General features: G+C 41.8%; 2 protein-coding genes across 2 annotated transcripts in view; both read left to right on the top strand.

Moving 5' to 3' along the window:
- Positions 1 to 1,015: 1,015 nt before the first annotated feature.
- Positions 1,016 to 2,561, top strand: LOC144020950 (uncharacterized). Its single transcript, XM_077524882.1, has 5 exons — positions 1,016 to 1,555; positions 1,694 to 1,740; positions 1,834 to 1,875; positions 1,950 to 1,983; positions 2,079 to 2,561. The coding sequence occupies exons 1-5, from the start codon at positions 1,429 to 1,431 to the stop codon at positions 2,330 to 2,332; spliced, it is 504 nt and encodes a 167-aa protein (XP_077381008.1). The 5' UTR covers positions 1,016 to 1,428; the 3' UTR covers positions 2,333 to 2,561.
- A 1,908-nt stretch (positions 2,562 to 4,469) lies between these two features.
- The window catches only part of maml3 (mastermind-like transcriptional coactivator 3), a 326,823-nt gene continuing 313,232 nt past the window's right edge, over positions 4,470 to 18,060 (top strand). Inside the window, exon 1 of the mRNA XM_077523123.1 lies at positions 4,470 to 5,555. Within this exon, the coding sequence (XP_077379249.1) occupies positions 5,181 to 5,555 (375 nt within the window). The 5' untranslated portion in view covers positions 4,470 to 5,180. The remainder of the gene's footprint in view (positions 5,556 to 18,060) is intronic.

Here is an 18,060-nt window from a genome sequence, read left to right as displayed (position 1 = left end):
GGATCATTGTCAAACACAGGGATAACTTTAGCAGTAAAAAAAAATAAAAAGTATCAAAGCAGTTTAATTTAAAAAAAAAAAGATGACGCAGGTGACCCAGCATGAGTGTTTAGGACACAAGACACAAGACCAAGACTGCCTCCCAACGAAGAGAGAGCAGAAAACAAAACAATGTCTTCATGGCCATGACGAGTTTGACACCCTCACAACCTGCATGGCACGAGATGAAAACATTTCCAAGAGAAAAGTTGGCATCTGAAAAGGAAATTGAGAACCTGGTATTGAAGCAAGCGATACTGTTCACCAGGTAAGACAAAGTTAAAGTAATATGAGTAACAAGAGGCATAAAATAAATGCATCCAATGAAGTTGTTTTATTGTGAGCAGGTGCGTTGTCAGGTCGAAGCAGCCACAATTTGTCCTGTCACAGCTCTCGCCTGTTGTGCTAAACACAGCAAAATATAATACTGTATGTAAAGTTAAATCCATCCATCCATCCACACAGCTCAGCTTCAATAAGGTTGCAGATGTGCTGGAGCTTATCCCAACTAACTTTGGTTAAGCAGTAGGGTACACCCTGAACTGATCGCTGAACTGATCAGGTGACAAGTGGTGGGAGCCCGAATCATTAATGGGACTGAGCAACGACCACCTGCAGGCCCCAGCTGTGGAAGGTAAGCGGCAGTTTGCTCATTGTCTCCGTCACGAGCTGCAAGCAGGGCTAACTACGTTTGCAAAGTTGCCTTTTGGACATTAGTAACTGGAAGATGACGGTGAACCGTGTCAGCCTCTTTTAAGGTGAGGCTCCAGCCATGTAAAATAATTAGCGATTACTAGATCTATGATTATATATATATATATATATATATATATATATATATATATATATATATATATATATATATATATATATATATATATATATATATATATAAAAAGGTATGTTAACTCTTTGACCGCCATAAACATTTAAAGACGTTCAGTATAATCCTAGGATTGGCCGCCATAGACGTTAATTGACGTCTACTGTTTTTTTATGGAAACGGGTGGAGGAAAGCCTTGGGCAGCTGTGCTCCAAGTATCAAGCCGATCGGGTTACTATAATGAGTATTCCTGGCCACTAGATGGCTGTGATGAGTCTTTTGGACAAGATCGGGTAGGAGACAACAGTAGAAGAAGAGAGGCTGAGCTAGAGTGTTGAGGGGGAGAGAATGGCTAACTTGGCTAAGGGAGTCAAAAAGGCTACAGATGGCAATCAGCTCACGCTTAATCCTTATTTTCAAAGCTCAAAAGCATCGACCAGTGCTCAAGAGCACAGTGATGACGGGGTTAAGTCATAGTTGAAGCGGTGACGCGGCCGTTTCGACCACGTCCTAAGGCCCCACCGGCTAGCGATGCTAATAACGTCCTAAGGCCCCACCGGCTAGCGATGCTAACACCGGAGAAAAGTGGTGCACAACCGAGCACGTTTGCACAGATGACGTTTCATCGGACGATGACGACTACTATGGGTCCGATGCAAGACAGTCTTGGACAGTCTTCCAAAGAACGTGAAGGTAAGCGCTAACATGCTAAGAGATTGCTAGTAAGATTACCTTCCTAACTTTTCGGCGATCTGCTAGCAGCGTGTGTAAATGTGCTGATATACACTAAAACATCTATTACCTATACAAACGTGAATGTATATTTTATAGATCGTGCTCACAGCAACGTCCGATCGCTGGTTCTACGACAAGGAAAGGTAAAAAAAACAACAAAAAAAACGTTTTCAATACACCGCAACAATAAAAGTTAAGTTTTTCGATAGTATTGTAATTGTATATGTTTCTTTCAGCTCCTACTCAAAGTGACCCTTCTCACAGTGAGCAGAACAAAGGTAAAAAGGAAAAAAAAAGATTCTCCACAGCACTAATAAAATATTTGATGGTAAACATCTTCTATAATTTACAGAATGTGCATCAACCAATACATCCAAGAAAAAAAGGTAAACATGCACACACACACACACACACACACACACACACGCATTGCATCACAGTGCTCTAAAATAATATATGATATTGACATGTATATTTGCAGATCCCAAAGATTCTGGCTGGCTTGAAGTTGATGAAGTTGGCTGGCAGCCAACCATCTTCCCCTTTGCTGCAAAACCAGGACCAAGGGATGCTGCAGCAGAGCTGAATTCCCACCTGCCAGCTGACATCCTGGAGCTCTTCATCACGGATGAACTTCTCCAGCACATCGTTCATCATAACAACCTCTACGCAAATCAGTCCATGCAGAAGCAGACTGACAAAAACTGTGATGCAAATCCTGCTGCATCCCCCTAGCACGCACGGGATTACTCCACAATATATCACACAAAAAGAAAAATTGTGTCGTTGAAACATCCACACAATTGTAAATAGTAACACGTACACACACACCACACATGCGCAGTTGCGCACGTGTACATAGTTTGCAAAGAGTTTTCCAAATTGTTTGTTCGGATTGCTACTGTTGCATGTAAATAAACTGTTATTTTGCAATCAAAAAACACTTTTTTTTATTGTTGGGATAGTGTTTTATAGAAGTTTAGGTGTTTGTAGAATCCCTCATGCAAAAAAAAAAGTGCCAAATTCACTAGAGTGCATGAAATAACATCGTTTCACAAAAAGCTTGATTTCTCCGTATTTTGGAAGAAAATAGAGGATTTGGGTGAAACGAAGCTGTTTTCTATTGTTGATTACTGAAGATCTGAATAAGGTAGAAACAAACTTTTTTTTTAGATGAAAGATGAGACTTCAATCTTTCATTTGGTAGTATCCGCGTTTCCATAGTCCTAACACAACATTTTGTGTGGAGCTTGAAAGATCGGTAAAATTCTGTAAATCAGCTGGCAGTATGGGGTTACCTTTTCCGAAAATGGCTGGCAGTCAAAGAGTTAATGTGATAGAACATATTTCTTTGCATATTATTGAAATCAATACTGATTTTATAAAATGAATGAATTATTAAGTCACTACTCGATGGCGCTAAAAAATACACACTGTCACTTTAACCCTCCTTTTAGGTTGTGGATCAAATGGACCCATTCCAAAATTATTTTCTTAAGTAGTTAGTGTAGTAGCTCTATGAAATATAAATTTTTAAAAATTGTGATTATTGGAGTTCAACATTTTGGTCCTTTTTTTTTTTTTTGATCATTTGTGTCAGAAACTTTGGCTAATGGGTCAAAGATAAGACAAGATGATCTTGTAAAGTAAAGAAAAAAAGAAGAAAAAAAAAGAGTAATGTTGGACTAATTAATCAGACAGCCAAAATCAAAACATATAAATTTATAATTTCACGAGCAATCCTCAGATAACCACTGCACCTGTACACCGAATTGACCTGAATGTCATTATTTTACACACAACCTAAAGTTCGTTTAAATAAATAAATAAATAAATAAATAAATAAAACAAACAAACATGCTGAATATAACACACATTCCGCTACTGGTAACACAAACACACATGACATGGATTAACGTCCTATAACTTCATTAAAAGCCACATAATGCATTCTGGGCCAAGTGTTGCCGGGTTCCATTTGCATTCATGTTATTTTTTTGGGGAACAATATATATTAACAGTTGAGCCCCGCTATTTAGGGCTGGCCTGCACATATATAGCCTATACCATGATTTTACCGGTCTGGCGCACTTTGGTAATATATTTTCCTCGATGTGGCCCCTGAGCTAATACGAGTTTGACAACCCTGAGCTAACCAGTCATTCACCGTGTAAAGTAAGTTAAGTTTTTAAAATGATGTGTTGACAGTTGAACTGGCTGAAGTATAGGATGGTTTATTATTAGTTTTAAAAAAAATAGGATGGATGGTCTGTTTTCCTAAAATGATGGTGCCTGAATTGTCCTCCAATTATGCAATTACCGATACAGTATACAGTATGTACAGTTTTTGAAAAAATTGTGTCACCATTGTTTGCTTAGTTTATTTTAAATGCATGATACATGTTGGCTTGACAAATACTTCACAAGAGTTAAACTTGAGAACGGATAAGGCTATCTAGCAATTTTGTCATGGGTTTAACTAAAATCACTCCAATCTTGGAATGCTATAACATTGTACTGCCAAAAACATTACTTTCCAATTGTTTTGATCATGATAAAGGGGCGTATCAAACTAGCACTAATACTATATAGAATATCCACAATTAAATTAATAAGCTACATTATTACTCAAGTTGAGTAGAAATCTCTGTGAAGTGTGGAGGTAGATACTGTACTTAATTTAAACTATTGATACTGTTTTCTTACAATGTTAGTCGTATTATAGATGCTTTTCTGCAGGACGTCGAGGCGGACTACCGCAAGCTCTCTGTCTCGGGGATCTACCACAAATGCCGCGCCGGGTTTTCCGAATTTCCTTCGGCGGGCTTCTCACAGCCTCTAGCTGCTTTTTCTCAACTCCTGTCCTGATATCACTCCGCTGGCATGGTGGAGAAGCTGACTTGATTATTGTGATGGTGGCAGGCGTCAGCCAGTGACTACACACTTCCGCCACTGCTTCCCATATTCACGTTTTGCGCCGTCTGGACTCTTGATGCCTCACAACAGAACTAAGCGACATCCTTACCGGGATTCCTTTCAAACCAATAACCATATGACATGCAAGTTGACTTGGAAACTCCGGAACCCGTTAGGTCCAAGCACCAAAACTTTTTCTCTAAGGACAACACCGTAAAGCGGCGAGTGGACTGTTGCTACTCGGTGGGACTGTCGGTGTGTGTTTGACCGCTGGGTGCCCGCGTTCACACCGCCGCCGTTTTTTTGCCTTTCCGGTGGAGTTGTTGTGAGTCGCGGAGAGACGCTTCATTGTCAAAAGCCTCTCATGTTGGCTCTTATTTGTGTTCTCGGGAGCTGTTTGTTTTGGAACTGTGTTAAGGAGGGAAGAAGACGAGGTCACTCGCGAGCAACCAGCCGTACGAGCGCGAGGCTCACTGCCCTTTAAAACCCCAGGTTGGTGTGTTGCTGTTGCCGGTCCGACCTCCGGACTCCAGCCTCAGCTTGGCCGCCTCCTTGGCCAGAAAGGGGGCGACGGTAGGTGGCGGAGGTAGAGGAGGGGGCGGCGGTGAAGACAGAGCTGTACGTTGGAGAAAAAGTTCCTTCAAAATAGCAGCCACTCAGCCCAGTGATGGGGGACTTCGCCTCCCCCGCTGCCGGACCCAACGGCAGTATCTGCATCAACAACAGCATGAACCCGGCCGCTGGGAACGTGGTGCCTGCCGGGGCCGTGGGCATACCTAAGCACAGCACGGTGGTGGAGAGGCTGAGGCAGCGGATAGAGGGCTGCCGGAGACACCACGTCAACTGCGAGAACAGGTACCAGCAAGCCCACGCCGAGCAGCTGGAGATCGAGCGCAGGGAGACGGTCAGTCTGTACCAACGGAGTCTGGAGCAAAGGGCCAAGAAGTCGGCCAGCGGCGGCGGCGGCAGTAAGCAGCCGCAGATCAAACAGCCGGACCCGGACTCGGCCTCCACGGAACAGAGGAATAACACACTTATAGCGGTAAGGACGCGCTCCCACTGACAGCCACAGGCAGACACCCCTCTCACTCACACACTTCCGTAGACGGTTCACTCAACATCCATGGACCACAAAACAAGCAGTAGCTGTATGACTTCTGCAGGACTAACTTGTTCACTCACAGTTGGAAGAGTTTACAACAAACTCATCTGCTCGTCTCACTTTTACAAGAACGCCGACTAAAGTCTGTGCATTTGTTTGCAAGAGTAACAGAATGCTCTCTCATTAATACATACCAGCTGATTCTTTGTTTTGTGCAGGGCGCTTTAAAAGTGAGCCCTCAACTAACTTTTTTTTCCCCAAAGCCAACTACTTCTCCTTTCTTGGGTTCTAAGTGTCTCATATTCTGCAAGTAGGCATCAGGCGTTGTAACAAGTGCTTCCCTATATTATATTACAATGATTGAGTTTTTAAAGGGCACTTTGTGATTCAATCAAGTACTGTTCGAATGGCAGTTAGAAAAACAATTAATGATACATTATAAGATCAATGACTACAGAAATAAACACACGCACGCACACAAGCTAGTTGTTGAGCAATATGAAGTTCTGTAAGGAGCATGCAGTTTTCTGTAAACACAACATTGTATTTAGCGATAGTGAAATCAAATATTAGCACCATCGCTTGATGATGTCACTATAAACAGTAAGTGATGCAATGCACAGGCACCTGTTAAGCGGACCAAGCCAGCAGACCTTAGATTGCTGCCAGAGTAGTGACAATATTGTCTTGTGTTCAGGCGCACATCCTTTGACAGAACAAATGATTACTAACAGGAGCAAGTGTATCTTACGGGAGCTGACCTGTGCTTACTTCTGTTTGTAGCAGTGGATGAGAATTGTCATTTTATTACTATTATAGTAGTGCACTGTGGTCCTCTGTTTGTAGCAGTGGATGAGAATTGTCATTTTATTACTATTATAGTAGTGCACTGTGGTCCTCTGTGATTTTCACTCTGGCTTTGACCATTTAAAAAAAAAATACTGACTAAAACGTGTGATTGCATGTGTAAATTAGAGAGGGATTGACTAGACACAGACAAATGGTGTAGAATCCCTGTTTGCACTGTATCTCCTGAGGGCAGGCTCAGGTTTCCTGAGAAAAGACCAAAGGACTCATGTCTGGAATGTCAACAGTGTCTTTCCTTTTGTTGCTGCAATAAGCCCAGGTCCTCTGCTTTTGAGATGCAAAATAAGAGTGTCTTTAATTTCCGAGCTAGTTGTTGTTAATTTAAGGAGCCTAGCTAGAACCGTCGGACGTAGTACTTGATGCAATGTAGGACCTCCCAGTAGCCCTTGTGGACTTTTTAACTGAATTGATGGCTGTCTACAAAAGCTCTGAGATTGGAGGGACTTCTCTGTTACTAACAGTGACACTTCAAATGCGAACACTGTATTCAATAACAATACTGTGCTTTGGAGTGTCAAGACATGACTTGTTAAGAAGAGAAAGAGAAATGAGAGAAGCATGCGCGATCCTTTTTCTATTTCTTTGCTCTGAAGAGCAGAGCTGCAGCTAGATGGCTGTATGTAGTCACTGCAGAAGCAGGCATTCTAGGAAAGCCAAGCTTGCTGTTGCTCTCGCCAAACCCATTGTGTGCACGCATGCAGACACAAATGCCCACAGGGTTATGTTACAGTCTGTTCTTCAAAATACACAAATCGGCGGCTAGAGCAAATACAGTATGTTAATTTGTGCTGTTCATAGGTCATGTTAAACAGTACATACAAAGCAATAGCATTACAATTTTTTCCTAGTTAATGATGTGAATTTGATGGTTTAAATAATGTCAGGCATTCCTTCAACTGAACGGCATACGTACATTTTTATTAATCATGTTTGACATGAGAAATAATATAAACATTAAACTGTTTTCTGCTGTAATAAATACATTTACCTACATTTTTTATTTTATTTTATTTGATGCTGCATGTGCATTAAACTTTAATTTGTATTGTCATGTGGATGAATCTGAGAGTTCAGTGGGCTCTTTAATTGAACTCCCAAATCAAGGCAGTGGCAAGCCCGTAATCATGCTAAGTGTGCTGGAGTCCCTTGCACAGTGGGCAAATTCACATTAATGACTCAGCATCAGAAGCAACTATCGGTTAAGCACATTTCTCAAGGATCCTGACAATTCTGGGAGAACTTGTTGGGAACAACTTTAACACAAATACATTTTGTGGGTCAAAGATGAACTTGTAGACAGTTTGAATGGTCTGATCAGTAAATCCTTGTTGATAAATGTAAGACCATCTTTATGTAAGTAATAAGTACTGTATTTGAATTGTTGGTATTAGTATGAGTATGATACCTAGTTTACGCAAGTGTTATCTGCTGAAACGTATTTTTGCCTTGGTTAATGGTGAATGACAACATATGCTCACATTGTATTAGCCATTATTATCATAGGGACTAGGGGTGTGAATTGCCTAGTACCTGACGATTCGATCCGTATCATGATTCATAGGTCACGATTCGATTCGATACCGATTAATCCCGATATGAATTTACAAGTCGATTGTTAAGATTTTTTTTACTCAATTTAGAAAATACCATTCAGTAAACTTGTACAGGTACACTGTAAGATTTGTATGAAAATGTATTATTTATTGGTCTCAAACTTCAGTTATAACTGTGAGCTACTGTATTTAACAAACAGGTTGTAACCTTTTTCATGTTAGAAAAGCACTGAAATAAAATATTAAGGCTTAATGTTCCATTAATATAATGCTTAAAGTGTGAAAGTTAGACGTTTTGTTGAATATTTTTTCATCAAAAATGGATGTTAAAAAATCGATTCGGCTGCCTATTGAATTGATTCGAGAATTGCGTGCTGTAGTATCGCGATATATTGCCGAATCGATTTTTTTCAACACCCCTAATAGGGACTATCACCTGCAACGAATAAACAGGATTATCACAAAAGTGAGTCCACCCCTCCATTTGTGCAGCATAATATGCAGTAATTAAATATATAATTAGTAAATTATTAAGGATAAGTGGCTCTGATTGGATGGATGGATAGATAAATTAAATATAATTATACAGTGTATATCTTTAGATGGGAAAATACTGAAGAAATTACACTTTGACCCAATGAAAAATAGTCAGCGTACAGCTTGTACAACAGTGTAAATTTATTTTCCCTTGAAAATTAAAAAATTAAAATATTTGGACAAAACCAAAATGACAAACGCATTGCTGGAAACTGAAACACTGATTTTTATTTATTTTTATTTTTTATTTATTATTTTAGCTATTTATTTATTATTTTTTTAGGCATTTATGGCTACGGTGGTAATTAAATAACTAAAGTTAAAGCATTGCAAATGCATAAAGTATAACATAAATAATACATACATTGAACATTTGCTGCATTTGAGACTCCACAAGCACCATAACAGCGATAAAGAAAAGATACTGACCGGTAAGACTTAGCGACACACTCTCCTACTACTATTGTATTTCTCTGTGTTTCACGTGAAAAGTGTTGAAGAAATATGCAGTCTCGGTAAGTCACACTGACGGAGGGGATGAGTCGAGGTCTGTCGGGACCACCAAGTGAGAAACGGTGGGTAGTTGTATAACATATCTATGTGCATGATGCAACAAGCATAGAGTTGGACAGTTTTCTGGCGTAAATCAATCATTAAACATGTATTTCAATGTGTAGAATTCTAAACTGAAGATATATCACCACCATACTCTATTAATTAAAAGTGTACAAAAGTCTGTTTTACAGAGAGATCAATCAATGATACGGTAGCAGCCAGTTTGTGGCATCATGCTTTGTACATCGCAGGCAAGTGTATTATTAAAAAATGTTTTCCCTCTGCGATTGTTAGGCAGTGGTTATTTTTGCCGCAATTGGCAATCCTCCTGCGAGTGTTATTTTGCCACGAATGTCTGATTGGTTTTCAGTGGAGCGAGAAAATGCCGTGATTGTTTGTAGACATTGCTATGTATGAACAACACAAATGTGAATGTTTACGCTCCTGTGCGACAGCAACACACACGCCGTCTCGGTAAGAGTATGTTAGCTTAGTGGTTGATTAGCATCACAAACTCACGTGAACTAGATGGCGAATTACCGGTCCCGCGGATTGTTATCTTGGCCAAACAATACGCGACAGCTTCAGTATTAACCAACCACCGTCGTATTTTTTTTTATTTTTTTTTATAAAGAGTGCATCTATTCAAGAGTGCTCCAGTAATTAATGAACTTTTGTTCACCCCAACAACACGAGCTGCTTATATGTCCTGATAGCGTGTCTTTAGCCTCCGCATTGTTGTATATGTGTGCGTGCGTGCGTGTGATAAGGATCCCAGAGCAGATAATTAGTGACAAATAACTAGAATTTAATTTAACAAAAGGCGCATGAAAAAAGTTCCAAGGAAGCAACAACGTACAAAGTAGCAAATAATGAAACTATACAAAATAAGTACCAAACAACTGAGGGGGGACAGGGGGACTAAACCACCGCGAGCAAGATATCAAAAGGGCAAAACTACTACACAAAAATAACTAAAAGGGCCAAAGTACAACTAAGGGCGCGCGAGTGGACAAAGCCGCTGCGGACAGGAGAACAAGTCATAAAACAAAACGTAGCAAGCATGTAGTAAGGCGAGGAACAGGTAGTCGACTTGGCAGCAAGCAAGGGAGCGATGCGGAATAGCCCGACGTCTCCTGTCCGCAGACACCCGGCTTTTAACCCCTGCTGATTGCAAGTGACAGCAGGTGTGCCGTGGTTGACTTTGCCCCTCCGTCACCATTAGGGGTGGGAACCTCTGGGTACCTCACGATACGATACGATACGATACGCGATGCGAGGCTCACGATAACGATTATCTCGCGATATGACAATACTGCGATTATCGATATATTGGTCAGGAGATAAGTCCACGATAATCACGATAAATCTACTCAAGACATAAACTGATGTTTTTTCAATGACAAAATAGTTCATTTTCATACCATCACTGAAAAAAACATTTTAAAACTGGTGTCTTCTTCAGAGTGAGTAAGTTAGTGCATTTTTCTCAACAGAGAACTTTCTGTGAACAAATTTGTGTCTTTCTTAAACACTACTGTCATACAACATGCCAGTCAGTTACATAGTCAATTGTTTCATTTTATAAATTTTTTATTAAATTTAAAAGAAATTTTAGATATTAAATAAATATTAACATTGCTCAGAAATTGTGTGCTTCAAAAAGTAGAAAGATATGTTTTAAAACTAACACTGACGATATAATACACATTTTTCATAGAAACTTATGCAAAACTGGGTCACTCGCTGGACAGATAAACATCTTACACAAGTAAAAGTAAGCTCATGCTTTTCTTTAAAAGAAAAAAAAAGAAAAAGAAAAGTAAAAGAGCAGCACGTATGATTTGAGGTCCCAATCACTGATGGAATGCGTGGAAATGGTAAAAAAAAAAAAAAAAGATAGCTGTCCATCCGTTGTTGACTCGCTGGTAAGACCTACTCGTGATGACTCAAATGCCCCGATCTCCTCTTACAAAGTTGGAATTCTTTTTCTCAGTGAAATTACCGGTTATTTTACCTGGTTGTCTTCAGTCGTGGTCTGGCTATTTGTATGTGTTCTTTTCTCCCTTCGTTGTGTTAGCGAGCCTCCGCTCTCGTATGTTAGTTTGCCATTGCTCATTTCTTGTTGCACTAGTGTAGTTTTGAAGTTCGGGAGAGTGTCCCGACATTCGGGAGCTTTAGCTGAGCTCCATTTCATTTTGTAACTATCACAGTGTTGCGTTTTTCGTGTCGTATTGCCCCCGCTTAAACTCACCGAGCAAGACATCTCCCTTGTGCCCCTGACGCCTAACGAAATTACGTAGCGAAAACCATCATTCACAACTACGCTATACGGGTGGAAATCGATTGCAAATATACACAGAGATGCTGTGCGTGATCAACTTTGCCCTTGGAGAATTAAATTAGCAGACAGAGAGAGAATTAGCTCTTACCCTTAGCACGTCTAGTCCTTGATGATGCCGCTCTAAGTGGCTGTCATATTCGTCATGTTTCCAGTGTAGCTATTGTGAGACAGTTCTTGCATCTACCCAAGTCCGTCTCTTCTCTATTCCATTTGATAAAATCCGAAATGTATCCATTCCACACTATCAATATATCCACATCTTTGACTTGTATGCAGCCGGTGTTTTGTTTACTTGGGTCTTCTTCGGCTGAAGACTGCTGCACATTTCCCCGCCACTCTTATGAAGCGCTCCCTCTAGCAGCCCGCCAAATAATTGCGCAATAAGGAACAATGGAGCTGTTACAGCGGCTGTATCGATACTTGGCATAGGCATATCGATAACCCATCGTGAGAGAAAATATCGCGATGTATCGCCGTATCGAGATATCGTCACACCCCTAGTCACCATGGCAACTACAAACAGAAAACAAACTCAACAGCGGTACAAGATCACCAAAACATAACACGCATACTCTTAGCTCTTAATTTTACGCAACAGTTTTCCTGCACAATTTGCAAACGATTGTTTTTTGTTGTTATTTATTTTTTTAGCATTATATTTGACCTCTTGTAACCAAACAGCCTCCACACGATGAAGCTCACTCCCACTTTGCCGAAGACGCGACAGAACTGGCTGCAACTCTTGCAGCCTCACGCGCTCCGACATTGTTTTTTATGCAGCAGCGAAGGACGCGTGTACGTCCAAATTGACACGAAGATGTTACGCATTACGTCATCACGTCAATTTCGCGATATTTCAAATTTTTATCACCCACAAAAATATACTGGTAATATCGTAGACGATATGAAATGAAACACCCCTAATTTGCGCTTTTCCAAGTTATGTGAACTTGTTGCTCAATGATATACAGTAAATATAATGTAAGAATTAAAAAAATGAAACAGTATAACCATTTAATATAAATTTATTCTTACCATGTTTGACAGCAACAATGACCAAAAACAGTTTTGCCGACAATTGGTCGAAGTGAATGAGGCGACTCACTAGAAGTTTTCAGGGGTGGCCCGACATAGTCACGTGGTGACCACGGTCCATCGGCTCACCATGAATGTCGACCCCTGATGTGCTTGAAGCCATTTTTATACTGAGACAGATATGATAACATCATCAACTAACGCGGTTGAGTCCAAATCTCTACGGTAGGCCTAATACATGCCGTTTACAAAAAGATATATTGTATATATCACACATGCTCACGCTACATTCACTTTGGACATTAATTTTTACTGACAAAACATTTATCACAAAAAGGTTGTAATTTTCAAACCCTCTTTACTCTGGCTTTCCTCCCGTATTCCAAAACCATGCAAGGTAGGTTATTTGAAGGCTCTAAATTGTCTGTATCTGTGATGGTTAGTGTGATAGTTTGCTTGTGCCCAGCGATTGGCTGCCGACTAGTTCAGGATGTAGCTGGGATACCATACCCGCAACCCCGGTGAGGAGGAGCGCAACAGAGAATAGATGGAGGCAAGGATCTTCATTACAAGTGATATCCTAATTGGGTTTATTTTGGAAGGCAATTATTAAAAACAAAGTTTTTTTCTTCTATTTTTCATGTTTCAACAGTTTTAAAACCAGAATTTTTGGCAGAATATCATTATGGGATGGTTTTTTAGCCAACTAAACTTGACAACAGTCTGACTTGACAACTAAACACGTTTCCTATTGGTAGTCAACTTTCAGTAGTGTTTTATAACCGGACTGGTTTGTGCCCAGTGCCCTTATGAAAGCAGACACTTTTGACAAAGATCAAAAGTGACTTCTCCTTTTTAAACATGTTTTTCAGCCAACACTCCACAGTGTTTTTTATGAAGCATAATCTCTATGTACTTTTTTTCAAAATAATATCCAGTCAGACCTGATTACTTAATTGCCAGCCAGCCTACAGCTGTGAGGCTGATGTGCATGGCGAGGGGCGCGTTAGTCCCCAAAATACTACAACCTGTCTTTGGTTGTACTCGCTCCTTGGCATCCACCTCACAAAGGAATGTCTCTTTATCATGCATGCACGCACACGCGCACACTCTCTGTTAGTGTTGTCCGGCTCAACTCCTGGCAGGTCAGGCCGGAGTGTGGGCGGCTGAGTATTCATGAATCTGAGGCCTTCCTCATTCCCTCCCTTCCTCTCCTCCCTCTTCCCCCTGGGTTTACCACTTCTCTGGTTTCAGCTTTAGTAAAGCACTAATGTAGCGTAGATGATCTTGGTGGCAAGCGCATAGTTAATGTCAGCTGTGACTGTTGCCTGAGTGCTATATTTAAACTACTGAGCTGGCATGGAGCTGGCACTCAGCAGTACGCACATGCATGCGCACGCACACACACTGTGACGTCGACTTACAACTGTGACATCACTAGCATGTGATTTGGACTTAGTAAACACTGTTTCACTGCTCCTTACTCTTTTTTTTTTATTGATGAGAGTTCTACTGTTCATTTTGTCTTTGTCTTTTTTTGTGTGATGCCTTTTTACGTAACATTTTACCACTCATGTCTTCATTAACTTCCTCTCACCCTTGCCCCTCAGTTCCTGTGCACATATACTGGTTGTTTTTAATCTGGCGTGGCTGCAAACCACATTCCCTCCTCCCACGCTTGTTCACATGTTTTACAGGAACACACACACACACACACACACACACACACACACAGTGCAGACCTTTGCAGTTATCCCTTCTTTTATCGTGTTGGAGCAACACCTTTTTGCGTTTTGCTGGAAGTAAAGCATTAAAACAAAAGCATGCCTACAACAACATCAAATAGCTGTGCTATTTTTGTGTGCACATTTTGTCCTCAACTTTAACTTTTTGTCAATCAACTTTAACAAGGTCTTCCTTAAATTCTTGTACACGTGCCAGTCCCTGTAAATTGACTTGGTAGTTTTGTTACTCATCCCAGACAAGTTTGCATTCCACTTGACAGATAGTAATACTTGGATACAATACGTGCATAAAGAATCTCAATACAGATACTGAAATTATACGAAAACATTAGTTAAAACACTGAACTCAAAAATGATAAAAACATACAAATTCAACTTCAGATTGTCAGTATTTTTTGCAAGTTTTATTCCTTTCATGCTCACATTTGTAAATCAAAACAATTGTATCTCAAATCATCTTTCCCTAATGAAATGCATGGAAATGTTAATCAGTTAACATCTGTTAACCTGTTCCAGCCCCACCAAAAAGGCCAAAAAATATATATTTTTTGTTTTTTAAGAAGGAAAATAGCACTGTAAGTATACTGTACTTTATATTAAATCTAGTTATAACATAATTAAGTAGAATGTAAAAAAAATAAACAGTTTGTGCATCATAATTTAATCAATCAATCAAAGTAATTGTGCTGCTCCTTCTGGTGTGCCACTGAGCATCACTGTATTATACTGCCACTGAGTGGCAGTATAATACAGTGATGCTAACACAAATACAGAAGAATAGTACTACTTATTCTACTGCTCCTCTATGTGACTTAGCAAGATGCTGTAATATGGAGGATAAAGAATATATGCCTGTGCATTAGGGGTGTGCTCAAAAAATCGATACGGCAATATATCGTTGCGGGCCTCATTACAATACACGTATCGATACACAGGTGTTTTTTTTTTTTTTGTTGTTGTTTTTTTTTGTAGAGCTCAGAATTGTTCATTCGGTAGTCTTACCGATTCAACGTCTTGTCATCATTGCTCTTTTTTTTTTTTTTTTTTTTGTGTGTATGTGTGCGTGCGTGCGTTTGCGTGTGTGCGTTTGCGTGCGTTTGCGTGCGTGCGCGTGCGTGCGTGCGTGTGCGTGCGTGCAAATACGTATAAATTTATACTCATTCATTCACCTAAAACCTTATAAATATCCCATTACCCTTCGCCTTAACCAGGTACTTCAGAATCTTGCCAGAGTCGTGAGGTTTAAATGGTCAGGAGACCAGAGAAAAGGTCAGAAAAAAAAAGAAATAAAGAGAAAAGAAAGGTAAATCAAAGTGAAATCCAGCACCGACCAAACACTTCCTGCCTTCCCCATGATTACAAAATCAAAGTCTTACGCCAACCCCAGAAGCCTCTAAATTCCAGCAAATTTAGCGAGATCTCAAGAGACCAGAGGAAAAACTAAAGAGAGGAAGGAGGGAAGGATCGATAAGGCAGAGTGAGATCCATAGAAGCCAGTACATCCAATCCATCAAAGTGAAGTCCAGCACCAACAAGACCCCTCCTGCGTGGTTACAAAACCAGAGTCTTATGCCAACCCCAGAAACCTCATACTTCTAATAAATTAAGATCTCAAGTGACCAGAGGAAAAACTAAAGAGAGGAAGGAGGGAAGGATAGATAAAGCAAAGTGAGAACCACAGACACCAGCACCAACTGATTCAAGGGGCTGTGGGAGGGAGAGGGTACTTCTGTTGAGTTTCAGTAGATGCTGGTGCGACGGATCTGGCATGCATAAGGACCACCACCAAAGAAAGAAGCCGTCAACCGCGGTCCAGCAAAGCGAGCACCCCCCCCCGGAATCCCCAGGCCGCGGCAGCACCAAGGCCACCCCCAAGCCACCCGAGCGGACACCGGTCGGCGAGCCGACCCAGACACCCGGAACACCCCCGCCCCAGCCCCGGCCCACACCCCCGAGCCCAAGGCCGCAGAACGAGGCCCAGCGGGCCCCCACAGCGCCCCACCGGTCCCCAGCCCCCATCCCCCCACGACCCCCCCGCACCCCACCCACACCCGCCACCCACCACGACCCAGGCCCCACCACCCCCGACCCCCAAACCCCCGAACACACCCCGACCCCCAGCACCCAACCCCCCACCCACCCATACCTCCACCCCCCCCCCCCCCCCCCAAACAAGCCGCCCCCCCCCCCCCGACGGCCGCCACCCCCCCCGCGAACCCGGCCCCCCGCGAGAACCCCCCACCCCCCCCCGGAAACCGGCACCGGGCAGCAGCGCAGAGAGGGAAGATGTGCCCACCCCACCTCCAGCCGCGCGAGATTTGCACAGCGGCGGGAGGGGGGAAGCAGAGGAGGAAGCACCAGGGGAGAAGGCGGAACACCAGAACACCGAGCCCGGTGGGGAGAGGCCCCGGTCGTCACGCCAGAGTACTAGTGACACCTAACCCTGTTACTGAGTCCGCCAGCTCCCCGACTGGCGAGCTCTACCCTTACACCGTGAATGTGGCCCCACCCAGTGTATATACAAGTGTGTGCGTGTGGTGCATTAAAATTGGGAGCAGGTGAGTCGGAGCAGAGGGAAAAAATTTCCCCTACTCCGACACACCCGTATCCCCCCCCAAAAAATGAATATGTATATGTGTGGTGCATTAAAAAAGGGAATGGAGGGACAAAGTGGTGGGGCAGGGACACAAATGGGGGGGACCACAGCGCTGCCAGGCACTGCAGTCCATCCCCTCTAATGGCTCCCCGCCCCAACTCACCCCTCCCCTTGGACGTGAGGTGCATTAAAATTGGAGGGGAGTTGAAGGGTGAAGACGGTGTTTCCACCCTTCCCTATACACAGGTGTTTGCCTATCGTATCGTGACCCCTGTATCGTGATACGTATCGTATCGTGAGGTTTGCGGCAATACCCAGCCCTACTGTGCATACTGTTACGCAGCTGTCTGTCGAAATGAGTTGCTGCACCGTTTTTTTTTTCAAGTATCAGTTGCTTCTAAAACTGCGACTATTACGCATCCCTGTGCGGCAGTATTACCGGGATTCATTGTTGTAGCGTCTGCATTCTATGCATAACTGTTGTTGATCACTCCCACACTGCTGGACAAGGACTCTCTGCATCATTTGACAATCATTAGTGTATGTATGTATAATTACTGAGCTCCTGATTACTTTAAATTGTAAAACAATTCTCTGTATCATCTGCACAATTGTCATTGTATCATAATTACGGCACTATTGGTCACTTTATTTTGCTCTTGACTCTCAGAATCATTTGCACGTTTGTTCAAGTACTACTTTGCTGTACTTATAGTACAGGGTGTTCCAAAATGTTATGACCCCATTTCATAGGCCAATAATTTTGACAATTTTCGTTGGAATGACCTCAAATTTTCACAGCTTGTGTAGAAACATTTCAAGTTTTTGTGTGTAACGTTTGGCATTTCTATCTTTTCAGGTCAATAAATGCCGTTCACTTCAAAAGAATAGGCATTTGGCGTGCTAGAGTATGCTCAGACTCAGTCACCGAAGAAAGTGCAGCGTGCCTTCTTCACAAATTTTCTTTTGTTTGTAAATTTAATCAATAAATCCTATGACCTTCAACATAAAGTGTATTTAGTTTCATTAAGATCCATCAAGTAGTTTCCGAGATATGGGCATTTAGAATGGGGTCAACCATTTTGGAACACCCTGTATGTGTTACGTCCTAATTGTTCCTCCCAAGAAACATTTCTCAGCATACGATCCTGTACATTTACAGCATCGAAACTGGAGAACATTTGAGACAGTACGATTTATGATGTTTTAAATT

This window comes from Festucalex cinctus, chromosome 6 (genome assembly GCF_051991245.1).
Source record: "Festucalex cinctus isolate MCC-2025b chromosome 6, RoL_Fcin_1.0, whole genome shotgun sequence".
Classification (NCBI taxonomy): domain Eukaryota; kingdom Metazoa; phylum Chordata; class Actinopteri; order Syngnathiformes; family Syngnathidae; genus Festucalex; species Festucalex cinctus.
The sequence above is the reverse complement of the archived record's forward strand: the minus strand, read 5'-3'. Positions and strand labels throughout refer to the sequence as shown.